Source organism: Trichechus manatus, unplaced genomic scaffold (assembly GCF_000243295.1).
Source record: "Trichechus manatus latirostris isolate Lorelei unplaced genomic scaffold, TriManLat1.0 scaffold00084, whole genome shotgun sequence".
Classification (NCBI taxonomy): Eukaryota; Metazoa; Chordata; class Mammalia; order Sirenia; family Trichechidae; genus Trichechus; species Trichechus manatus.
In genome coordinates, this window is record NW_004444020.1 from 1,675,504 (window position 1) to 1,701,488 (window position 25,985).

A 25,985-nucleotide genomic window follows, 5' to 3' on the forward strand; every position below is an offset into this window, starting at 1 on the left:
TCAAGTTAGCTTCTCATACAAAAATTTATACACACAATGTTATATGACCCTAGTTACTCTCCCTACAATGTGACAGCACACTCCTCCTTTCCACCCCAGATTTCCCATGTCCATTCAACCAGCTCTTGTCCCTTTTTCTCTTCTCATTTCACCTATGGACAGGAGCTGTCCATTTAGTCTCATGTATCTACTTGAGCTAAGAAGCACCCTCTTCACGAGTATCATTTTTGTGTCTTGTAGTCCAGTCTAATCTATGTCTGAAGAGTTGCCTTCGGGGATGGTTTCAGTTCTGGGCTAACAGAGAGTCTGGGGGCCATATCTTTGGGGATCCCTCCAGTCTCAGTCAGACCATTAAGTCTAGTCTTTTTACTAGAATTTCACTTCTGCACCCTACTTTTCTCCTGTTCCATCAGGGACTCTCTGTTGTGTTCCCTGTCAAGGTGGTCATTGGTGGTAGCTGGGCACCGTCTAGTTCTTCTGGTCTCAGGTTGATGGAGTCTCTGGTTTATATGGTCCTTTCTGTCTCTTGGGCTAATACTTTCCTTGTGTCTTTGGTGTTCTTCATTCTCCTTTGCGCCAGGTGGGTTGGGACCAATTGATGCATCTTAGATGGCAGCTCTAGCCTTTGAGACCCCAAACACCACTCACTAAAGTAGGATGTAGAACATTTTCCTGATAAGCTTTGTTATGCCAATTGACCTAGATATCCCCTGAAACCATAGTACCCAGACCCCTGCCCCTACTACTCTGTCCCTTGAAGTGTTTGGTTGTATTCAGGAAACTTCTTAGCTTTGTTTTAGTCCAGTTGTGCTGACTTCCCCTGTATTGTGCATTGTGTTCTCCTTCATCTAAGATAATTTTTATCTACTATCTAGTTAGTGAATACCCCTCTCCCTCCCTACCCACCCTCCTAACCAGTAAAGAATGTTTTCTTCTGTGTTTAAACCTTTTCTTGAGTTCTTATAATACTGGTCTCATAAATATTTGTCCGTTTGAGACTGACTAATTTCACTCAGCATAATACCTTCCGGATTCATCCACATTATGAGATGTTTCATGGATTCTTCGTTGTTCTTTATCGTTGCATAGTATTCCATTGTGTGAATATATCATAATTTGTTTATCCATTCGTCAGTTGATGGGTACCTAGGTTGTTGTGATATCGTGAACAGTGCTGCAATGAACTTGGGTGTGCATATATCTATTTGTGTGACAGTTCTTATTTCTCTAGGATATATTCCAAGGAGTGAGATTGCTGATTCAGATGGTACATCTATTTCTAGCTATTTAAGGAAGTGCCAAATCAATTTCCAAAGTGGTCGTACCATTTTACATTCCCACCAACAGTGTATAAGTGTTCCAGTCTCTCCACAACCTCTCCAACATTTATTATTTGGTGTCTTTCGGATTAATGCTAGCCTTGTTGGGGTGAGGTGGTATCTCATTGCAGTTTTGATTTTCATTTCTCTAATGGCTAATGATCATGAGCATTTCCTCATGTGTCTGTTAGCTGCCTGAATGTCTTCTTTGGTGAAGTGCCTGTTCATATCCTTTGCACAATTTTTAATTGGGTTATTTGTCTTTCTGTTGTTGAGGTTTTGCAGTATCTTGCAGATTTTAGAGATTAGACGCTGATCAGATTTGTCATGGCCAAATTTTTTTCCCAGTCTGTAGATTGTCTTTTTACTCTTTTGATGAAGTCTTTTGATGAGCATAAGTGTTTGAGTTTTAGGAGCTCCCATTTATCTAGTCTCTCTTCTGGTGTTCGTGCATTGTTAGTAATGTTTTGTATTCTGTTTATGCCATGTAGTAGGGCTCCTAGCATTGTCCCTATTTTTTCTTCCATGATCTTTATCATTTTAAATTTTATATGTAGCTCTTTGATCCATTTTGAGTTAATTTTTGTGCATGGTGTGAGGTATGGGTCTTGTTTAATTTTTTGCGGATGGATATCCAGTTATGCCAGCACCATTTGTTAAAGAGACTGTCTTTTCCTCATTTGACAGACTATGGGCCTTTGTCAAATACCAGCTGCTCATAGGTGTATGAATTTATGTCTGGATACTCAATCCTGTTCCATTGGTCTATGTATCTGTTGTTGTACCAGTACCACACTGTTTTGACTACTGTGGCAGTATAATAGGTTCTAAAATTAGGTAGCGTAAGGCCTCCCACTTTGTCCTTCTTCTTGAGTAATGCGTTGCTTATCCAGGGCCTCTTCCCTTTCCTATGAGGTTGGTGATTTGTTTCTCCATCTCATTAAAAAATGCCATTGGAATTTGGATTGGGATTGCATTGTATCTGTAGATGACTTTGGGTAGAACAGACATTTTCACAATGCTGAGTCTTCCTATCCTTGAGCAAGGTATGTTTTTCCACTTATGTAGGTCTCTTTTGGTTTTTTGCAGTAGTGTCTTTTAGTTTTCATTGTATAGGTCTTTTCCTCTGGTAAGATTTATTCCTAAATATTTTATCTCCTTGGGGGCTGTTGTAAATGGTATTGATTTGGTGATTTCCTCTATAAGGTTCTCTTTGTTGGTGTAAAGAGATCCAACTGATTTTTGTATGTTTATCTTGTACTGTGATACTTTGCTGAAATCTTCTATTAGTTCCAGTAGTTTTCTCATGGATTCTTTGGGGTTTTCTGTGTATAAGATCATATCATCTGCAAATAGAGATACTTTGACTTCTTCCTTACCAATTTAGATGCCCTTTATTTCTTTTTCTAGCCTAATTGCTCTGGCTAGAACCTCCAGCACAATATTGAATAAGAGTGGTGATAAAGGTCATCCTTGTTTGGTTCCTGTTCTCAAGGGGAATGCTTTCAGACTCTCTCTGGTTAGGATGATGCTGTTTGTATAAATGCCCTTTATTATGTTGAGGAATTTCCTTTCTATTCCTATTTTGCTGAGAGTTTTTTATCATGAATGGGTGTTGGACTTTGTCAAATGCTTTTTCTGCATCAATTGATAAGATCATGTGGTTATTGTCTTTTGTTTTATTTACATAATGGATTACATTGATTGTTTTTCTAATGTTGAAGCATCCCTGCATACCTGGTATAAATTCCACTTGATCATGGTGAATTGTTTTTTTGATATGTTACTGAATTCTATTGGCTAGAATTTTGTTGAGGATTTTTGCATCTATGTTCATGAGGGATATTGGTCTGTAATTTTCTTTTTTTGTGGAGTCTTTACCTGGTTTTGGTATCAGGGTTATGCTGGCTTCATAGAATGAGTTTGGGAGTATTCCACCCTTTTCAATGCTCTGAAATACCTTTAGTAGTAGTGGTGTTAAGCCTTCTCTAAAAGTTTGGTAGAATTCTCCAGTGAACCCATCAGGGCCAGGGCTTTTTTTTTTTTTTTTTGTTCTGAGTTTTTAAATTACCTTTTCAATGATGTCTTTTGTTACAGGTTTATTTAGTTGTTTTACCTCTATTTGTGTTAGTTTAGGTAGGTAGTGTGTTTCTAGAAATTTGTCCATTTCCTCTAGGTTTTCAAATTTGTTAGAGTACAATTTATCACAGTATTCTGTTACGATTCTTTTAATTTCAGTTGGGTCTGTTGTGATATAGCCCATCTCATTTCTTATTCGCGTTATTTGCTTCCTCTCTTCTTTTTCTTTTGTCAGTTTGCCCAATGGTTTATCGATTTTGTTGATCTTTTCAAAGAACTGGTTTTTGGTCTTGTTAACTCTTTCAATTGTTTTTCTATTTCCTATTTCATTTAATTCTGCTCTAATATTTATTATTTGCTTTCTTCTGGGTGCCCAAAGGCTTCTTTTGCTGCTATATTTCTATTTCCTCAAGTTGTAGAGTTAATGTTTTGATTTTGGCCCTTTCTTCTTTTTCGATGTGTGCATTATTGCTATAAATTGACCTCTGAGCACTGCTTTTGCTGTGTCTCAAAGGTTCTGGTAGGATGTTTTTCCATTCTCATTTGATTCTGTGAATTTCTTTATTCCATCCTTAATTATTCTATAACCCAGTAGTTTTTAAGCAAGGTGTTGTTCAGTTTCCATGTGTTTGATTTTTTCCCTTGATTTTTCTGTTATTGATTTCTATTTTTATCTCTTTATAGTCAGAAAAAATACTTTGTAGTATTTCAATGCTTTGAATTCTGTTAAGGTTTGCTTTATGGCCTAATATGTGGTCTATTCTGGAGACTGTCCCATGTGCATTGGAAAAGAAAGTATACCCGGCTGCTGTTGGGTGGAGTGTTCGGTATATATTTATGAGATCAGGTTGGTTGATTGTGCCATTTAGATCTTCCATGTTTTTATTGAGCTTCTTTCTGGATGTTCTGTCCTTCACCAAAAGTGGTGTGTTGAAGTCTCCTACTATTATTGTGGAACTATCTCTCTTTTCAAAGCTGTTAGAGTTTGTTTTCTATATTTTGGAGCCCTGTTGTTGGGTGCTTAAATATTTATTATAGTTATGTCTTCCTGGTGTATTGACTCTATAATCATTATATAGTGTCCTTCCTTATGCTTTGTGGTGGATTTTACTCTAAAGTCTATTTTGTCAGAGATTAATATTGCCACTCTTGCTCTTTTTTGATTGTTGTTTGCTTGATATTTTTTCTTCCATCCTTTGAGTTTTAGTTTATTTTTGTCTTTAAGGCTAAGGTGTACCTCTTGTAGGCAGCATATAGAGGGATTGTGTTTTTTTATGCATTTTGGCACTCTCTGTCTCTATTGTTTCATTTAGTCCATTTACATTCAACATAATTAATTATTGATAGGTATGAGTTTAGTGCTGTCATTTTGATGTCTTTTTTGTTTTGTTGACAGTTTCTTTGTTCCATCTAATTTTCTGTGCTGAGTTTTTTTTTTTCCTTATGTATTTTCTTTTCATCTTTTTCATTGTCATTGATTTTGTATTTGCTGAGTATTTATGATTTTTATTTTGATGCGTAGGATTGTTAGTTTCCTTTGTGCTTACCTTAATATTTACCACTATCTTTCTAAGTTGAAACCACTCTTTTATTTCTTTATATAACCTTGACTTCCTCCCCATATGAAAGATCTATGACTACAGTATTTAGTCCTTCTTTTTTGTTTTAATGTTGTCATCTTTTACATATTGATATCTGTTTCCCTATTTTCAGTGTTTTAGCTTTGATTTATTTTTGTGACTTCACTATCTGGGTTGATATCTAGTTGCTGTGTCCTATGTTCTAGTCTTGAATTGTTATCTGATGTTATTGACTTTCTAACCAGAGGACTCCTTTTAGTATTTCTTATAATTTTGGTTTGGTTTTTGCAAATTCCCTAAACTTGTGTTTATCTTGAAATGCCCTAATTTCACCATCATATTTGAGAGACAGTTTTGCTGGATATGTAATTCTTGACTGGCAATTTTTTTCCTTCAAGGCTTTATATATGTCATCCCATTGCCTTCTTGCCTGCATGGTTTCTGCTGAATAGTCCAAGCTTAGTCTTATTGACTCTCCCTTGTAGATGACTTTTTGTTTTTCCCTAGACTTTCTTAAAATTCTCTCTTTATCTTTGGTTTTGGCAAGTTTGATTATAATATGTCTTGGTGACTTCCTTGTGGAATCTACCTTGTGTATAGTTCAATGAGTATCTTGGATAGATATCTTCTCATCTTTCAGAATATCAGGGAAGTTTACTGCCAACAAATCTTCAAAAATTCTGTCTGTATTTTCTGTTATCCCCCCTGTTGTGGTACTCCAATCACTCATAGGTTATTCCTCTTGATAGAGTCCCACATAATTCTTAAGGTTTCTACATTTTTTAAAATTCTTTTATCTGATTTTTCCTCATAAGTTGGTGTCAAGTGCTTTATCTTCAATCTCACTAATTCTGGTTTACATTGCCTCAATTCTGCTCATATGACTTTCCATTGAGTTGTCTAATTCTGACATTTTATTGTTAATTGTCTGGATTTCTGTTTGCTGTCTCTTTTCTATGGATTCTTGCAACCTGTTAAATTTGTCATTATGCTCTTCTATAATCTTCTTAAGTTCCTCTATTGCTTTATCTGTGTGTTCCTTGGCTCATTCTGCGTTTTGCCTGATCTCCTTCCTGTTCTGTTGAGGAGTTCTGTATGTTAATCTTTTGTATTCTACCTCCGGTAATTCCAAGTTCTTATAGGGATTTATTTAAAGGAAATCATTCATGCATTTGTAGAGGCTGGCAAGTCCCAAATCCATGGGTCAGACATCAGGCTGGAGGCTTCGCCTGACTCACATGGTTGTAAGGGCTGACGAACCCAAAACTGGCAGATCAGACAGCAGGCTGCTGGGTCATGTCCCAGGAGTCAAAGGTCAGAAAGTGACAAATCAGATGCAGGATTGAGAGCCAGCAGCCTGCTGCCTGACCTGCAGATTTTGGGACTTGCTAGCTTCCACAACTGTGTGAGCCATTTCCTTGAAATAAATTTCTCTCTCTGTATTTATATGTACACTTCACTGGTTTTGCTCCTCTAGTGAACCCAGCCTAAGACATTTGATACCCGAAGGGTGGGGTGCTGCTTAACAGATACCTAAAATGTGGAAGCGAATTTGGAATTGGGTAATTGGTGAAAAGTGGAAAAGTTTCAAGGTGTCTAATAGTAAAAGCCTAGATTGCCTCGAAGAGACTATTGGTAGAACTATGGATGTCAAAGGCAATTCTGATGATGTCTCAGAAGGAAGTGAGGAGAGCTATATAGAAAGTTTCTTTTGTCTTAGAGACTACATATGGTACCAGCAACAGAATGTTGCTAGAAATGAAGATGTTAAATGTGCTTCTGGTGAGGATTTTTAAAAAATGATGAACATGTGATTGGCAATGGAAGAAGGATGATGCTTTCCATGTAGTGGCAAAGAACTTGTCTGAATTATGTTCAAATGTTTGGTGGAAGGTAGAACTTGTAAGTGATGAACCTGGATATCTGGTTGAGGAGATTTCTAAGTAAAATCTTAACAGGGCCATGTGGTTTTTCCTTTACCTTTATAGTAAAATTCATTAGGAAAGAAATGGACTTAAAAATGAACTGTACAAAATGAAAACAAAACTTGAAGATTTGGAAAATTCTGCTGTACAAACTAAGGACACATGTCCTAGAATTTTCACCAAGGATGTGGCTAAACAATCTTTTGTTAAATGTGACTGATGGATCTAACCAACGTCCACATCAGAAAACCCACCAACTTAGACTGAATGGGACAGAGAAAGAATGAAAGGAGAGAATGCTATCTGCCTCTTGGAATTCTATAGGCAGGAAAGAGGCCAAAGGAGCTACATCTGTTGTCCTCCAAGAAAAGAAAAGAACCATCGCTGGAGAAGCTCCGAGATCAGCAGAGCTGTTGGAAGGGGCACAGGAAGTATAGCTGCCTCAGTCTCAAAGGGTGGGGCCATGGCCTCTGGGGTCTCAAAGGGTGGGGCCACAATCTCTGGGGTGTCAAAGGGTAGAGCCATGGTATCCTAGGTTTCAGAGTCAGATCTTCACCAACTTGGTTTCAGAATGTGGGGCTGCCATACAGTTTGGCCAAGAGAATGGGGCCATTGCCCAAAGCTGAGGGAGTGGGGCTGCCATGCCCAAGGGGCAGAAGAATGGGGCCTGTCAGGGCTGAGAGGGTGGGGGTGCTACTCAGATGAACTAGGAGAATGGGGCTGCCCAAAACTAAGGGAGTAAGTTTGCCATCCTAGTGAGCCTGGAAGGCGGACCTGAAGCCCAGGGTTGAGAGGCCTGCGCCCAGAAACCAGAAGGTGTGGCCAACACGAAGAGTCTGGAGGGCAGGGCCATTGCCTAGATAGTCTCAGAGAACAAAGAATTATTTTCAAGCCTTGAGAGCTAATGGAATTTTTCTGCTGGGTTTTGGACTTGCTTGGTGCCTGTTATTCCCTCTTTCCCTCCAATTTCTCCCAGTTGTACTGGAAAAGTCTACCTTGTACCTGTTCTACCATTGTACTTTGGAAGCAGATAACTTGTATTCTAGATTTCACAGGTTCACATATGAAGAAGAATTTTGCCCCAGGATGGAATAAACCTAAAGTCTTACCCACATTTGATTTAGATGCTTTAGAAGGTGAGATTTTGGACTTGGAGTTGATTTAAGACTTTTGCGATGATGGGATGGAGTGAATGTGTTTTTATGTGGCAAGAATATGAATTTTGAGGGGCCAAAGGATAGACTGTTATGGATTGAATTATGTCACCCCAAAATATGTGTTGTAATTTCTAACCTTTATGCCTGTGGTTATCATCCCATTTGGGAATTTGTTGTCTTTGTTATGTTAATAAGGCAGGATTAGTGTAGGGTGTTCTTGAGTCAATCTCTTTTGAGATATAAAACAGATTAAAACAAGCAAGGCAGAAAGCAGAATTGGGGGACGACAGATCCCAAGCCACGTGAAGATTGCCCAGAAGAAGAAGCTTAAAAGAGACAAGAACCTTTCTCCAGAGCCAATAGAGAAAGAAAGCCTTCTCCTAGAGCTGGCACCCAAAATTCAGACTTCTAGCCTCCTAAACTGTGAGAAAATAAATTTCTGTTATAGCAGCACTAGATAAGTAAGACAATGCCTTCTTTTCCCTTCCTTGAGGGCACCTAGCACAAAGTAGAGGGTCAAGAACTTACCAACTATTGGAATGACTTACTGGCTGTTGGAAAGTTAAGCCTTGTGAGAGATTAAAGATGTATGTTTGAAGACCATTATCATAGACAAAATCATCAAAGCTTTGGGTGAAAAAGCTCTTTTACCAACAGGCTTCCTGCGTGGATCTAGATTTATTTCTTGCAACAAAATATAACTTGTATACATAGAAGGAATGCTCATTTTTGGAGGGAGAATCTTGGTGTGGTTCATTTATATCTATAAAGATGCCATTTTAATTATCCTATTTTGTTTATAAAATACAGGGTTCCACCCCAAATCAACAATTAATTAATTCAATATCTACTTATTGAGCACTGTACCAATCAAGGCTCTGGAACTATCTGCCATCAACTCTTTTCGAAAGCCATAGGAGAGATAACATGTATAGAGGATATTCCAGGTTCTCTCTCTGCACCCCCTCGCCCCTGCAGTTGTATTTCCACATTAGTCCTTTGCTTTTATTTAAGGAACAAGGAGCTATCCTATGAAATCAGTCAACATATTTGCTGAAAAAGAGTTCTGAGGACTTTGTGTATTTTGTCACTTGGTGCCTACATAGGAGGAATTCCTTTTAGTGCTAATTCGCACAAGGCAAAGTAAAAACAAACAAACAAGCATGCAAACTTGCCATCTCTTTGCCAGGTAGCCTTTTTCTCATGAATCCCTAAAACAGATCCTTTATTTTTGCAGGGAATGGATTCAGGTTTTGTGGAGTCTGAGGTTTATACATATTGGGAGAAAAATAAAATCAACAGGAGAAAAAAAGCAAGAATTGAATAAGAGAGAGGAGGATGAAAAAGGAGGAAGAAAGGCCCAAGGAAGTGGGGGAGAAATGGGTGTCAGGTGACCCACCTGGCCAAGTGTGCACTCCATGCCACCTAGGAAGTCAGCCTCCTTCAGCCCATTGTGGTTGCTGCTGATGTCGTGAACTTCAAACCGCAGACGCTGCACCTCTTCAAAGTAAAAGTCCACAGTAAACAGTTTTGAGTATACTGGGTTTATGCAGGTGCGAATCACCTCTGTTCTGTCAACCTGCAGAGAGAGAGAAACAGAAAACCCATCAGGGTTTAAGGCTTTTATTACTGCCCTTCAAGCAAATTAATCTCATGGTGCTTCTCTTTCTTGCAAACCATAAATGCCCTCCATCAAGTCCAGGTTCACCAGAGCAAGCCGTTAGAAACTCTACAAGGAAGCACCTTAGAGAATGAGCCAAGTTTCAGAGAGGAAAATCTTATTAGACATAATAAAGAAAATGAAGCATTGTGTTTGAAGTTTTAGAGCATGTTATATTATTAGGTACAGGGGCAGCAAGTGGATCAATTATTAGTGGCTTCCTGGAGCCTTGGGTTGTGAAAGACTCTTAGGGCAAGTCTGGGCTCAGGAGGAAAGAAATGTGTAATTGATTAGTGATGTCTGATGGGCACAGTAATGGCAGAGTGGGTGTCCATTTTAGCCAACCCTACTCTGAGTTTTCTATCTCATGATTCCCAGAATAATGAAGTGGAAAGTTATCAGAATGGACATGCAGGTAACTAACTACCTTTGGTTTCACCTCTACCCTTTATTAGGTGTGTAATGTTTACCCACTTGTTTCAATTCCCTGGCCTCAGTTTCCTCATCAACAAGATGAGTATTAGAGGATTAGAGAATGAAAAGTCCCTTTCTGCTCTAACATTCCATGAATTCATAGGATTCCCCCTGCCTGATACAAATTTGCCACTTTCTGCCTGACTCTGTGCCCCAGGAGGATGACCTCTGTGGACTGCATTTCTTGGGCTCCCTTGCTCTCTGGGTTCTGGTTGGAGTTAGCCAAAGGGAGGACTTGGCAGGAGACTGGAAAGTGGGGAACAGAGAGGTGGGTGCAGGCAGTGGCTGCATGCCTCTCACACACAGCTTCTGCCAGCAGACTCCCTTTTACAGAGGGAGCTCTTGCTGGGATCTGGTAACATATTCTCCCTCCACCCTTCAGACTGAGGAGTGGTAATTGCTTCCTGCCATGGCTACCCTCTATGCCTTGCAATTCTTTGTTGGCTCCCTTAACCCTGCCCACACCCGTATAAAGAGTCCCTCTGTAAAGAGTTTAACCCTTTAGGCTAAACTCTCTGGGTATGCCATCTGTTTTCCTGCTGGAATCTTTACCACTAAAGATCTTTTCTTCTATGTTTGTCACAAGTAAAAATACACAAAACCATTTATATTCTAGGAAGCCTTAAGGGACCAAGCTAGAGATAACTCAAGCTCCTATAGCACCTCTCAACTGGAGATACCAATCCTTCATATTTTATAAATCAATGGAGCCTATATGTACTCTTGGCTTTCAAATAGGAATATGTTTTGTTGACAAGTTTCCAAGTGTCGTTCATTAGCATAAACTATGAAAACCATTTCCCTCTCTTTCATATTAGCCAAGGAAATAGTCTCTCAATAAAATGAAGGGAAGGCAGTCTTTGACCATATCATGCATGTCCCGTGTTGTCCATCAAAGAAAATGTAATACTTGCTGCAGCTTCTCCTGACACTCTTGAATTCCATGCTTCCTCACTGGCCCCTACAACTTAGGACTCTGTGGGAGAGAGGGTTGTCCTTAAGAAACACTCACCTGCCATTCTTGGTAGCATATAGACAATCCAAGTTGGAAGGAGAATGAGAATATGGTTCTTTTTTTTTTTTTTTTTGCTCTTGGATCTTATTATTTATTTTTTATTGTGCTTTAGATGAAGATTTAGAGAGCAAATTAGTTTCTCATTAAACAATTAACACACATATTGTTTTGTGACATTGATTGCCAACCCCACAGCATGTCAACACTCTCCCCTTCTCAACCTTGGGTTCCCCATTTCCATTTGTCCAGTTTTCCTGTGCCCTCCTGCCTTCTCGTCTTTCCCCCCGGGCTGGTGTACCCATTTAGTCTTGTGTACATGGTTGAACTACATGTATTATTGTTTGTTTTATGGACTTGCTAATCTTTGAAGGGTGAACCTCAGGAGTGACTTCAGTACTGAGTTAAAAGCGTGTCTGGGGGCCATACTCTCTGGGTTTCTCCAGTCTCTGTCAGACCAGTAAGCCTAGTCTTTTTTTGTGAGTCTGAATTTTGTTCTACATTTTTTTCCAGCTCTGTCCGAGGCCCTCTATTGTGATCTCTCTCAGAGCAGTCGGCGGAGAATATGGTTCTGGTTATGTCTCTATCCAACAGATAGAAAACCAAACCCCAACTCACTGCTGATTAGCATTTTAAAACAAGTTACTGTTTAGACAAATGGCTGTTCGACTATTGTGGCTTCCCACGAACACTCAGCTTCTATTTGAGCTGAATTTTACATTTTTATATAATGCTAGTTCTGGGGACAGGACTGATTATGCCATTGACTGATGGTATGGGAACAAGAATTTCCTTTTTTTTTTTTTTAAGTTGTTACAGAACATGGTTTTGAATAACAGTATAAATCAGAAATAACAAACTAGTAGTCTTCAGGCTCAAGCTAACTTAGAGGTGTTTTATTTGTCCCACTCAAAGTGTTTTTCCCTTAATTTGCCAACATGAAAAAGGAATATTTCTATTGCTCCACTCTTGGAAAATTATCAGAATATCTGGCAACGCTGGCCACATTCCTAAATGGCAACTGTTGGGGGTTGCCCCATTCAGACAAGGCGTTCATTCCCCAGTTCACACGGTCCCTTCCAGATCTTTCTCCCCTCACTGAATTTCCCCACCTGGCCCCTACGGGCATTTGAGTTTGCAACATCTGATCCAAATTCATGGAATAATGAATATGTGATAAGGGAATTTATTATTTGCATATAGTGCCTTTTGATAGAAGATTTCAAAATAATCCCCAAAAAGTAACTTACAGGTGAGTTTGACATCCTCAACTGAGACACAGCAAAGGTACCTTCTCTTCTTGTTGAAGGAATAATAGAGTTCTGTGCAGTTATAGATGATAAGAGATAGGAGATGGAAATGCTATTCTTTGTTTCTCTGCTTTGTTGTTGTTAGTTGCCATTGTGTGGACTCCGACTCATGGCTACCTTACATATAAAAGAAGGAAATGTTGCCCAGTCCTGTGCTGTCTTCATGATTGTTGGTATGTTTGAGTCCATTGCTGACATTTCGTATTCCACTTACTCATATTTTGAGTGATTTCCAGCTTGGTGAGTCTCATTTTACAGCACTATATTGACAATATTCTGTTGTGATCCATAAGGACTTTATCGATTAATTTTCAGAAGTAGATCACCAGACTTTCCTTCTTAGCCTGTCTTAGTCTGGATGCTCTGCTGAAACCTGTCCAGTATGGATGAAGATACTGGTATTTGAAATACCAGTGGCATAGCTTCTAGCATCATGCTGTACAACAAACTGACAGATGGGTGGTTGGCACAAATAGTTCTTGATTTTCAAACAAGTGTCTCACATGGATATAAAGTTCATGTTGGCATCAAGTCACACACCTTAGACATACTATTCAAGGTAAATTGTCAGTGTGCAACTCTGAACTATTTTTTTTTTTTGAAGGAAATCAGTAATTTGACATAAACCAAATAATAAATATTTACAATACCAAGATAGATAATTTCCAAAGGTAATCTCAGGGCGAGTAGAATTCCAAGAGTAGAGGTGCTCAGGAAAAGAAGGGAGATGATGATAGGGGAAGTGGTTGCAATACTACATGCATATTTTGGAGGATTTTTCGAAACATTCTGCATTCCCAGTCATTATGGGAGATGTATTATCTTTTCTGGAGGCTTGTGCAAGGTTTAACTTGAGCAACACAGCCTAAGGCAGCTCATTTTCTCATTGAGAGGCATCAAGGTCAGGGTAGTTGTTTCCAAAACATCCAGCATCCACTGACTGGTGCTCCCTGGCTGCATCAGAATCAACAGGGTGGGTAACTTCTTTAAAACTCAGATTCTTGTTCCCTACCCCATGTGATACTGACTCAATAAGTACAGAGTGGGGCCCAGGAGCCTTTAAATATTTATACTACTTTTCAAAGTATTCTAGGCAATTCTAATGGAAATCAGGGTCTAAGGAAAATGAGATGTGGGGTCTATCCCTTGCTCTTGTGTGAAATGTGTCAATGTTTCTTTTAATCTTGCAGGCCCTCATTTACCCAGTCTGCAAAATGTGAATGCTAATCTCCTCTCCTCCCTAGTTGTAATGACTGATATATTCACGCCACTTTATAGTTGACAGAACATGCTCACATCTATTTTATTCATTTGATTCTTACAGGGATCATGGGATGTATCATAATACCGTTTTACATATGAGAAAGTACAGGGACACATATCAGCACAAGCTACTGGATGTCAGAGTGGGCACTGAACTCATGTCCTGTGACCTCAAAGCCTGGCCTATGTTCCTAATTCACGTTTACTCATAAATATCCCTAGAAGGAAAGGGAAAATGTAGCTAGGTTATGGTATGATGGTGACAGAATAAATAACTGAATACTGATTTTGATGAGATGCTCTTTTAAAATTTTCACCTAAAGTATTTTTCAGCATAACAATAAAATTTATAATCACTAACACTTACTGAAGACCTACCATGCCACAGCCTCTCTCTTTATAAACTGTTTTATTGAGATATAATTGACATATAATAAGCCACACTTATTTAAAGTGTATAATTTGATACGTTTTGACATACGTATGCACTTGTGAAAACATCACCGCAATCAAAATGGTAAACATGTCCATTACCCCCCAAAGTTTCCTCATGTACCTTTAAAATTCCACCCTCTTGCTGCTCCCTGACCCCCATTTTCAAGCAACTACTGATCTGCTTTCTGTCACTATAGATTAGTTTGTGTCCTTTAGAATTTTATGTAAATGATATATAATACGTTTTTGTCTTGCTTCTTTCACTCAGCATAATTTGAAATTTATCCATGTCATTGTATGCATCAATGGTTCATTCTTTGTATTGCTGAGTGGTATTCCATTGATGGACATTTAGATTGTTTCCAGTTTTTTGGCTGTTACAAACAAAACTGCTGTGAACATCATGTACATGCCTCTGCATGGACATATGTTTCCTCTTTTCTTGAGTAAATACCTTGGAGAGAAATGGCTGGGTCATATGACCGGTATATGTTTAACTTTTTTGCATTCCAATAGGTGTGTAGTAGTATTTCATTGTGGTTTTAAATTGCATTTTCCTAATGACTAATGATTTGGGGCATCTTTTCATATGCTTATTTGTCATCTGTTTATCTTTGGTAAAGTATCTGTTTAAATCTTTTCACAGGGACTGTTTTTTAATTCTTATGATAACACTTCGAGGTAGGTATTATTATTATTCCCTGTTACCAATTGGGAAACTGAGGTAGACAGACCCCACAAATTTCCCAATTTCACCCAGCTTGCAAGTGGCAGAGGTGGAATTTGAACCCAAGTAGTATAGCTCCAGAGCCTATGCGTTTAACAACTATGCTATAAGAAAAAAAAAGTCCAAACCCATTGCCATTGAGTCAAGTCCTACTCATAGCAACCCTATAGAACAGAGTAGAACTGCCCCATAGGGTTTCCAAGGCTGTGATCTTTATGGAAGCAGACTGCCACATCTTTCTCCCATGGAGTGCCTGCTGGCTTCCAACCACCAGCATTTTGGTTAGCAGCTGAGTGCTTAACCACTGCACCACCAGGACTCCTCCTATGCTACATAGTTATGCAAATTTGAAGCTTTTTTAGCCTAAATCCTGTTGTTCAAAGTAATGCTTAAGCCGAGAAACAAACATGTACCATATGAAACTGATGGGGGAAAGCCAATGAATGAGGCTGCACTTCTGTCTCTGGAGGTCTGGCTTGTCCATAGGAATACAATGGGGACCCTGAACCCTGCTCATAGAAATTGGACTGTGTGGGAGACAAGGTCAGTGTATCATCAACAAATGGTTCAAGACTATTCCCACAAGGGCCATTTACTCCCTGGAGCTTCCAAATGCTGGAAATTCCAAAGGAAAAGTTGCAAGGAAGTGACAGCTAAATAATGTGATGCTATTGGTAGGGAGGAGCTGATGGCAGGAGTTATAATTGATGCCAGACCATAAAATAGTTTCTAAAGTTCATGTTCCACCTCCCAGTATAGTGAGTAGTGTCTGAGGTCTTAAAAGATTACATGCGGCTATCTAAGATACAACTGTTGGTCTCTATTAGTCTGGAATAAAGAGGGAAACCCAAGAATCAGAGAAAGAGCCAGATTACAGGGCTAATTGTCTTCATATACCACTGCCTCCTCTACCTTGAGACTAGGAAAACTAGATAGTGCCTGGCTACTACTACCGAAAGATCTCAGGGACACAATAGGTGGATTCTGATAAAAGGGAGAAAAACGTGGAACATAACTTCAAATTCTTAAAGAATCCAGACTTACTAGACCTATTGAGCTTGAGGCGTCCTTAAGACTATTGCCCTGTGTTACTATTCAAACCTTGAATTAAAATTATCCCCTGAAGTTACCTTTAAACCAAGTAACAGTTTAGCTCAAAGCATTAAAGATTGTCACCCTTGAGTACCGCATTCTTTTAAAAAATTTATCTATATAAGGCCAGATGGCCAACAGCTATTTTAAAGCATAGATGAAAAGGTTGGGGGGAAGGCAGTTTAAGTTAATGGGAGTGAAACAACTAGAACAGAAATAATGAGAATGTTGGCACAACGTGAAGAATGTAACCAATGTCACTGGTCATTATGTCTAGAAACCATGGAATGGGAGTGGGTTTGCTGTGTATATTTTCATCAAAAATAAAGTAAAAAAAAAATTGATGCCAGTGACCTAATGGTCCAAGGTCTCCTGGAGAAATACAAGAAATACAACTCTAGGGCAACAGGTGCTTTGTGGGAGCCTGGCCTGGTGAAGAATGACATCATGGGCCAGAAAGAGGCATGAGGGCCTCCAGGGCAGGTTTACAATTAGGCATTCCTTCAAGATGATATTCTTCAAATGTTTGCTCAGTATTTATTTAGTGAGTGTGGAGAGAAACTAAATTCCTCTGAATAAAAAACGAATAACTTTCTTATGTTCAAAAATAAAGGATTTATTATAGGCAATCTTTCAAATCCTGTAACTTTCTAGGAGACATATTAAAATTTAGATAATCACTCAGCCACCAGAAACAGCATCATTCAAACTCAGGATTGTGATTGCTGATTTTAAGTGACTGGTCTCAGGGTTGGTGGCTTGTCCTGTAGCTGCAACAAACAAGTTGTGGGTCTCAAAATCACTCAACAGACAGACAGATTGGTGCTGGTGAGATAGGTTTTTATTTTCAATTTAAGTGGATTCTCCACTTTGATGGGACTGAAACTGGTTAACATTCTGCTGGTTATATAAAGGTCACAGGTGGAAACCTGAGTTTGTTGTTGTTAAGCTTCTGTTGAGTCGATTCCAACTCATGGTGAACCCATGTGTTATAAGAGTAGAACTGCTCCATAGGGTTTTCTTGGCTGTAATCTTTATAAAGCAGTTTGCCAAGCCTTTCTTTCACGGAGCTGCTGGGTAGGTCGGAACTGCCAACCTTACGTTAGCAGGCCAGTGCAAACTCCCTGCGCCACCTAGGGACCTTAACCAGTTTACTGGTGCTGTTTTTGTGATAAGTCCACATACTGAGGTCACACATTTTCTGGCTGCCTGGCTGGCCTGCCGTGTAGACTGAGCATTCCTGCTCATCCTTTCCTAAAACTGCAAATATGTCTGAGTCTTTGGTGGCCTTTATTTCTCCTTAACTTCTCACAAACTACTTGGGCTGAAGCTGACCTTGACATATTCACCTAGGTTAATGGTTCTCATTAGGGCAGTACTCACTGTCTCAGGAGGCATTTGGAAATGTATAGTGGCATGGGGGGTTGTCACAATGACAGGGTAATGTCACTGGATGCTAAATATCCTACATTGTGGAGGCTAGTCTCGCTCAAAAAAAGATAATAATGTCCCCTATTAATCCAGTCCTTCATCAGTCCCAACTAGGCAAACTGAGAAACTTTGCCAAGTGTTCTCTGGTTCTCAGAACCATTCACATGACTGGGTTTATGAGTGAACCTAGAAATAAACAGTTGGAACCTCCACAGAGAAACTCCAGAAGACACACGATATTTGAGGTAATCAAAATTTTTGTGATGGGTTTTACAGAAGCCATCTCCTTAGAAAATCATTCTGGCCCTTGTCTACTGAATTATTTAACTCCTCCTTGAAATGGATAGCAAATTGGGTTACTATCCAGTTACTAACAATGATGGTAACTTTACTGCTCAGGCAAAGGAAGCGGTAGGAGAGAAAATGATGCACCTTTACAGCACACCTCCTCAGTGCCGGGTCCTGTAGAAGATATCTGATCTCCTTCAGTTCTTACCTTCATCAACTTTAAATTTTACAGTTTAATATCTTAAAAACTGGGCTGTATAATACACAATTGATATATCATTGTTTAATAGAAAGCATTTTTTTCTCTCATGATGATTCATAAAATAATGGTTCATCTTACAACCAATGATTCTATCAAATTTATTATTCCTATTTTGCAGATGATAAAACCATTCATCAGAAAAGTAACGGCAGAGGTAGGACTCAAATGCAGTCTGCCTGACTCCCAAAATACAGGCTCTTTCTACCATACCATCCTACTTCTCTGAAGAAACATCCAACCCAAGACTACTCCTGGATTTATCTCAGAAAAGGCACTCTTCACCAGTCAAGGGCTAAAACCTTCAAACGCTCTAGATTAAACTGAATAAGTGATCCAGGATTTCAAGTATCTTTCCGTCATTATTGATCTATTGAAGGCTCCCTTCATCCTGCTATGCACTTAGCCTGGCTTTCAAGTAATAGAGCCTCTCATGTCACCTGTTCTGTTTACAGACCCTGGGGATGAACCTGCTGGAGAACTCAGAGCCAGATATTCCTTTTATCACTAGACATAGCCCCAGGCTTTGCAGCTTAAAGCAAACAGCAGAATCACATCACCTTACCCAGGAGTGTGGCACAGTTGAAATGGGCATCACCCTGTAGGTGTGATTGCCACAATGATGAGCTCTAGGTCTTCCTCTTCCTTCCTGTCCTCCCCATCCCCTGTAGGCTGCTGGTTCTGTTCTGTACAAAGCCTGAGCCAATCTTGACTGGGTTGGCAAATTGGCAGAGGTCTTGAATAAGTCTTCCTGTGCTGAACACCTTTGCGTCCTCCAAAGCTGTTCCTTTTCCTCAAAGCAAGTGCCTAGTTTTTGTGGCTTGGTTTCCTGATTTCTGCTCCATGTCTCATTGCCCTGAACCCTAGTCCACTTAACTTGGGCATCCTGTCACTGTCCTATTGCTATCCAATAGAACTTTCTATCATGATGGATATATTTTATAGCTACACTGTCCAAAATGGTAGCCACTAGCCACATGTGACTGAGGAACAGAATTTTACATTTTATTTAAATTGAGTTATTTAGAATTATTTAAAATTTAAATTTAAATAGCTGCATGCGGCTAGTGGCTATTGTATTGGACAATATACAGTATTCTAGCCTGTGTCACTTCTTCCTGAGATTAGTAAATCCAGCATATGGTGTATATGGGGGTGTGTATATACACATACATATATATATATACACACACACGCACACATATGTATACATACATATACGTGTGTGTGTGTGTATTTATATAAATGGTTCTCAAACTTTGTTGCACTTCGAAATTATTTGGGGATTTCTAAACTAATTAAAATAGAATCTCCTGGGGTAGAATCTAAGCATCAGTATTTTAAAAATCTACCCAACTGATTCTAATACACAGTTAAGTTTAAGAACCAGTAATATACATTGCCAATTGCTATGACTTAGCTCCAAGGTGGATGGAAACCAGGAGCTAGAAGCTATTACAAGATGTACTCCAATCACTGCTGTCTGTAGATTCCCATTAGCAACCTCTGGATCAGACTTCGTGAACTGATACTTGTCTGAGTCATTCTTGCTCCTTTGGAAGCCGCCGTTTGACTGCTGCTCACCTTGATACAGGACATGAGGGTTGAATGAAATAACCACATTATGGGAAAAATTGGTTTATTTGGATGTTTTATCCAACAGAGCACCCTATTAACTGTCACACTCCCTATTTGTGAAATGAGAATTAGTGAATGTGGTGGTGGTTCTCCTCTGCATCACCAGATCTCTCTGCTCTACTCTGTGTCCCAGGAGAATGACCTCCATGGATTGTTTCATTCAGGTTTCTTTGCCAGCTTGCCCCCTGCAGCCAATGGGAGGCAGCAGTAGGACATCAGAAGACAGGAGTGAGAGAGGTTGGTGTATTTTTCTTGCTCCCACTCTGCCTCATTTGCACTTTTGGCAGTGACTGTATGACACCTACAACCAATCCCTTATCAGCCCTTCCTGCAAGACTACAGCTCTCACTGGATTCCAGGAACACCACCACCTCCGCTACCCTGCAGGTCTGGTAGTGGTATAATGGCTTCTCATTATTGCTAGTCTCCGGGCATCTCAGCATCCCTTCCTGTTTCCCTTCAACTTGCCCATACATCTCTAAGTGGTCTGTTCATTAAAATCTCTTCATTTGAACAATCTGGGGTAAACTGTTTCTGATGGAACCATGACTGGTTCACTGATGCTCTTAAAAATGCCTCAGGCTACAAAACCTTAAAGAGCCTTCTGAATCCCATAGGCAGGTAAAATTGTGTCCAATCTGGTGGCTCATGATAAATGAAATATGGTTTTTTAAGACTTTGAAAACTACTAATCTATATGCGATTCATATGGTAACTTCCTATTAGCCATAACATCCTATTTCCCAACCATGTTAGATAAATGGATCATAATAAACATTCAGAGGCACCTCAGAAGAAAGGCTTGGAGATCTGCTTCCAAAAAATCAGCCATTGAAAAGCCTATGGAGCACAGTTTTACTCTAACACTCATGGGGTTGCAATGAGTTGGAATCAACTCAATGGCAACTGGTTTGGTATACACCAGGCATTTTTCTAACCACTTCCCATACATTATTCCACTTAATTATCCCAACAACTATATATTACCACTAGTCACTATTTTACAAACAAGAAAACTTAAGGTCAAAAAGGTTAACTAGCTCAAGGTCACCCAGCTATTAAGTGACGGAGCCCCTTAAGATTTTCCTTGAAACTCTCACCTGGCACATGGCATGTCTCTTGAAGAGGAAAAATCCATTCAAGTGACATCTGACCATTATGGTTTCAGGTGGAGGGCCTTCCCAGCACTCAATACTCCAAATGCTCCTTGAGAGGAAAACAATCTTTAACATCCTCAGCTGGGCAAGAGACCCTGAAAAGTCTTTTCAGTGTGGCTGTGAAGTGTCAGCATGACCTTTCCCATTTTCAAACTTCCTCTTCCCCCTTCTGTTACATTTTGCTCTTCCAGTTCCTTCCACTGAGCTAGTGTACCTCTAGAATAGCTCAGGAGAACTGTGGATGCTCTGGCCAGGAAGACAAATCTATAAGGTGCAAGGTGTTTTTCAGTCCTAAATCAGCTGCCTTCATCTCCCCCCCACTGCCACACAGCTGTAAACTAGCACACAAATATCAGGCAATCAGAAACTGCCTCCCAAAATTCATGCCTTCCTGCTAAAAGCAGGCTGAGCCTGCCAGGATGAGGAGCAGGAAGGTGTTTGGATTGCAGGTCACCTCAAGTTGCAGTGGATGTCAGATCCTCTTCATATGGGAGCTTTGAGACTAATCCCACACAAGTGTAAAGTAATTTGCACTTAATTCAGATGTTGGTTATTAACAGGATGTTCCTACCATCTCCTCTGTCACAGCTGTGGAATCCTCCTGAAAGGTCATTCAAGGCTGGAAAGCCCTGGATTTCTGATTAATTGATGTTTGATAATAGTGAAGAGAAACTCATCTGCAGGATGTTGCATAGGCATCCAAAGTCCAACATGCTCAGCAGCCAGCAGTAGTGAAGGTGGATTAGCTGAGGCCTGCCTAAACCCTCCTGTCTTAGTTATCTAGTGCTTCTATAACAGAAATACCACAAGTGGATGGTGTTAACAAACAGAAATTTATTCTCTCACAGTCTAGGAGGCTAGAAGTCTGAATTCAGGGCATCAGCTCCTGGGGAAGTCTTTCTCTTTCTGTCAGTTCTGGGGGAAGGTCCTTATCATCAATCCTCCCCTGGTCTAGGAGTTTCTCAGCACAGGGAGCCTGGGTCCAATGGATGTGCTCTGCTCTTGGCGCTTCTTTCTTGGTGGTATGAAGTCACTTTCCTCTCTACTTGCTTCTTTTATATCTCAAAAGAGATTGACTCAAGATACAACCTAATCCTGTAGATTGAGTCCTGCCTCATTAACATAACTACTTCTAATCCTGCTTCATTAACATCACAGAGGTTAGGATTTACAACACATAGGGTAATACCATCAGATCACAAAATGGTGGACAACCACATAATACTGGGAATCATGGCCTAGCCAAGTTGACACACATTTTGGGAGGATACAATTCAATCCGTAACACCTCCTCACAATAGTGACTTTCCCAAGCCATGCATGAGGTACCCACGTGCAGGGATGAAGTGATGGGGGATGTCCCATAGATTGGGGTTGTAACCTGCCATTAGTTAGAAAAAACTGCCTTAAACTAGCCCAAGACAGATTTGGTTCACCCTGAATGCACAGAAGGGCCAGCTGTGACCAGTAATTGACCTCAACAGAGAATGCAGCAACAAGTAGAACAAATCAGAAGGAAAATCATCATCTGGACCCTATTCCGAAGTGAGAGGTCTGACAAGAATCACGTCACCTCTTGTTTCCTGACTGCCATAATTCCTGCAGTGTCTTCCTTCTAGAATTTTCCCTCCCCAGTATGCCCAAATCACATATAAGCCCTGCTTCCCCATAGCTGGAGGAGTTGCATCTGAGGAATTTCCTCCCGACTCCTTGCTCTGTGCATTGCAATAAAGTTACTTTCTCTTTCTCAAAGACCAGTGTCCAGATAATTGGCAAGTCTGAGCTCATTGGACAAGGACCCACCTTCTCCAGTTCAGCAACAGGGTCAGTTTCCCCAGGTTCCAACTCCCCACCCCCCTCCCGATCTCTTTCGAATAATCAATATCCATTCTTCTTATAAGTTAATTTCCAATTGCTCAAATTGTGAATTATTCAAACAATCCCAGTGAACCATCTCCAAATGCCATTGGGTAGGGAGGAACACATCAGTCTTATGGCCACCTCTCTTTCCCACAGCACTTCAATATTAATCATGCAGCACTCACCTCTTCCTGACACTTTGTTCTTCCTATGAAAAGGTTAGGATCTCAAATGTTTATTGTTTTTTTTTCCCATACAAAAATTGACACATACATTGTTATGTGACTCTAATTGCCCCCGCTACTGTGACAGCACACTCCTCCTTTCCACCCCTCATACCCTATGTCCATTCAACCAGCTCCGAACCCTGTCTGCCTTCCCATCTCACCTCTGGACAGAAGCTGCCCATTTACTCTCATGTATCTACTTGAGCTAAGAGGCACACTCCTCACGAGTATCACTTTATGTCCCACAGTCCAGTCCAATCCCTGTCTGAAGAGTTGGCCTCAGAAATTATTTCAGTTCTGGGCTGATAGAGAATCCGGGGGCCACGCTTTCCGGGGTTCCTCCAGTCTCAGTCAGAACATTAAGTCTGGTCTTCTTACTAGAATTTGAGTTCTGCACCACATCCTTCTGCTGCTCCATCAGGGACTCTCTGTTGTGTTCTCTTGTCAGGGTGGTCACTGGTGGTAGCCAGGCACCATCTAGTTCTTCTGGTCTCAGGCTGATGAAGTCTCTGGTTTATGTGGCCCATTTTGTCTCTTGGGCTAATACTTTCTTTGTGTCTTTGGTGTTCTTCGTTCTCCTTTACTCCAAGTGGCTGGGACCAATTGATGCATCTTAGATGGCCACTTGCAAGCTTTTAAGACCCCAGATGCCACTCACTAAAGCAGGATGCAGAACATTTTCTTAATAAGCTTTGTTGTGCCAATTGAAATAGATGTCCTCTGAAAGCATGGTCCCCAGACCCCTACCCCTGCTACTCTGTCCCTCAAAGTGTTTGACTGTATTCAGGAAACTTCTTAGCTTTGGTTTAGTCCAGTTGTGCTGACTTCCCCTGTAGTGTGCGCTGTCCTTCCCTTCACTTAAAATAATTCTTATCTGCTATCTAGTCAGTAAACAACCCTCACCCTTCCTCCCCACCCCCGTAACCATCAAAGAATGTTTTCTTCTGTGTTTAAACCTTTTCTTGAGTTCTTTAATAGTGGTCTTATACAATATTTGTCCTTCTGTGACTGACTAAATTCACTCAGCATAATAAGTTCCAGCTTCCTTCATGTTATATGATGTTTCATGGCTTCATCATTGTTCTTTACTGTTGCATAGTATTCCATTGTGTGGATATACCTTAATTTGTTGATCCATTCATCCGTTGATGGGCACCTAGGTTGTTTCCATTTTTTTGCTATTGTGAACAGTGCTGCAATGAACATGGGTGTGCATATATCTATTCGTGTGAGGGCTCTTATTTCTCTAGGATATATTCCAAGGAGCAGGATAGCTGGATTGTATGGTACTTCTATTTCTAGCTTTTTACGGAAGCGCCAAATCGATTTCCAAAGTGGTTGTACCATTTTACATTCCCACCAACAGTGTATAAGTGTTCCAGTCTCTCCACAACCTCTCCAACATTTATTATTTGGTGTTTTTTGGATTAATGCTAGCCTTGTTGGGGTGAGATGATATGTCATTGTAGTTTTGATCTGCATTTCTCTAATGGCTAATCGTGAGAATTTCTTCATGTGTCTGTTAGCCGCCTGAATATCTTCTTTGGCGAAGTGACTGTTCATATCCTTTGCCCATTTTTTAATTGGGTTATTTGTCTTTTTGTTGTGGAGGTTTTGCAGTATCTTGTAGATTTTAGAGATTAGACGCCGATTGGATTTGTCGTAGCCAAAATTTTTTCCCCAGTCTGTGGGTTGTCTTTTGACTCTTTTGGTGAAGTCTTTTGATGAGCATAAGTGTTTGATTTTTAGGAGCTCCCATTTATCTAGTCTCTCTTCTGATGCTGATGCATTGTTACTAACGGTTTGTATTCTGTTTATGCCATTTATTAGGGCTCCTAGTGTTGTCCCCATTTTTTCTTCTATGATCTTTACCGTTTTTAATTTTATATTTAAGTCTTTGATCCATTTTGAGTTAGTTTTTGTGCATGGTGTGAGATACGGGTCTTGTTTTAGTTTTTTGCATATGGATATCCAGTTATGCCAGCACCATTTGTTAAAGAGACTGTCTTTTCCCCAACTCTTGGACTTTGGGCATTTGTCAAATATCAGCTGCTCATAGGTGTATGAATTTATGTCTGGATTCTCAATTCCGTTGCATTGATCTATGTATCTTTTGTTGTACCAGTACCAGGCTGTTTTGACTACTGTGGCAGTATAATAGGTTCTAAAATCAGGTAGTGTGAGGCCTCCTGCTTTGTTCTTTTTCTTGAGTAATGCTTTACTTATCCGGGACCTCTTCCCTTTCCATATGAAGTTGATGATTTGTTTCTCCATCTCATTAAAAAATGCCAGTGGAATTTGGATTGTGATTGCATTATATCTGTAGATCACTTTGGGTAGAATGGACATTTTCACAATGTTGAGTCTACCTGTCCATGAGCAAGGTATGTTTTTCCACTTATGCAGTTTTCTTTTGGTGTCTTGCAATAGTGTCTTGTAGTTTTCATTGTATAGATCTTTTACATCTCCTGTTAGATTTATTCCTAAGTATTTTATCTTCTTGGGGACTATTGTAAATGGTACTGTTTTGGTGATTTCCTCTTTGAGGTTTTCTTTGTTGGTGTAAAGGAATCCAACTGATTTTTGTATGTTTATCTTGTATTGTGATACTTTGCTGAAATCTTCTATTAGTTCCAGAAGTTTTCTTGTAGATTCTTTGGGGTTTTCTGTGTATAAGATCATATCATCTGCAAATAGAGATACTTTGACTTTTTGCCTACCAATCTGGATGCTCTTTATTTCTTTTTCTAGCCTAATTGCCCTGGCTAGGACCTTCAGCACAATGTTGAATAAGAGTGGTGATAAAGGGCATCCTTGTCTGGTTCCCATTCTCAAGGGGAATGCTTTCGAAGTCTTTCCATTTAGGATGATGTTGACCGTTGGAAATGCCCTTAAATATATTGAGGAATTTCTCTTCTATTCCTATTTTGTTGAGAGTTTTTATCATGAATGGGTGTTGGAATTTTTCAAATGCCTTTTCTGCATCAGTTGATAAGATCATGTGGTTCTTGTCTTTTGTTTTATTTATGTGAAGGATTACATTGATTGTTTTTCTAATGTTGAACCAACCCTGCATACCTGGTATAAATCCC

At 39.9% G+C, this 25,985-nt stretch overlaps 1 protein-coding gene across 3 annotated transcripts in view; it reads right to left on the reverse strand.

The window, feature by feature from the left end:
* The window catches only part of CPNE4 (copine 4), a 669,181-nt gene that overhangs the window by 224,815 nt on the left and 418,381 nt on the right, over window positions 1–25,985 (reverse strand). For all 3 annotated transcript variants that reach the window (XM_004381399.2, XM_004381400.2, XM_004381401.1), the window contains one exon: window positions 9,460–9,639. In XM_004381399.2, coding sequence (XP_004381456.1) covers window positions 9,460–9,639 — 180 coding nt within the window. The remainder of the gene's footprint in view (window positions 1–9,459; window positions 9,640–25,985) is intronic.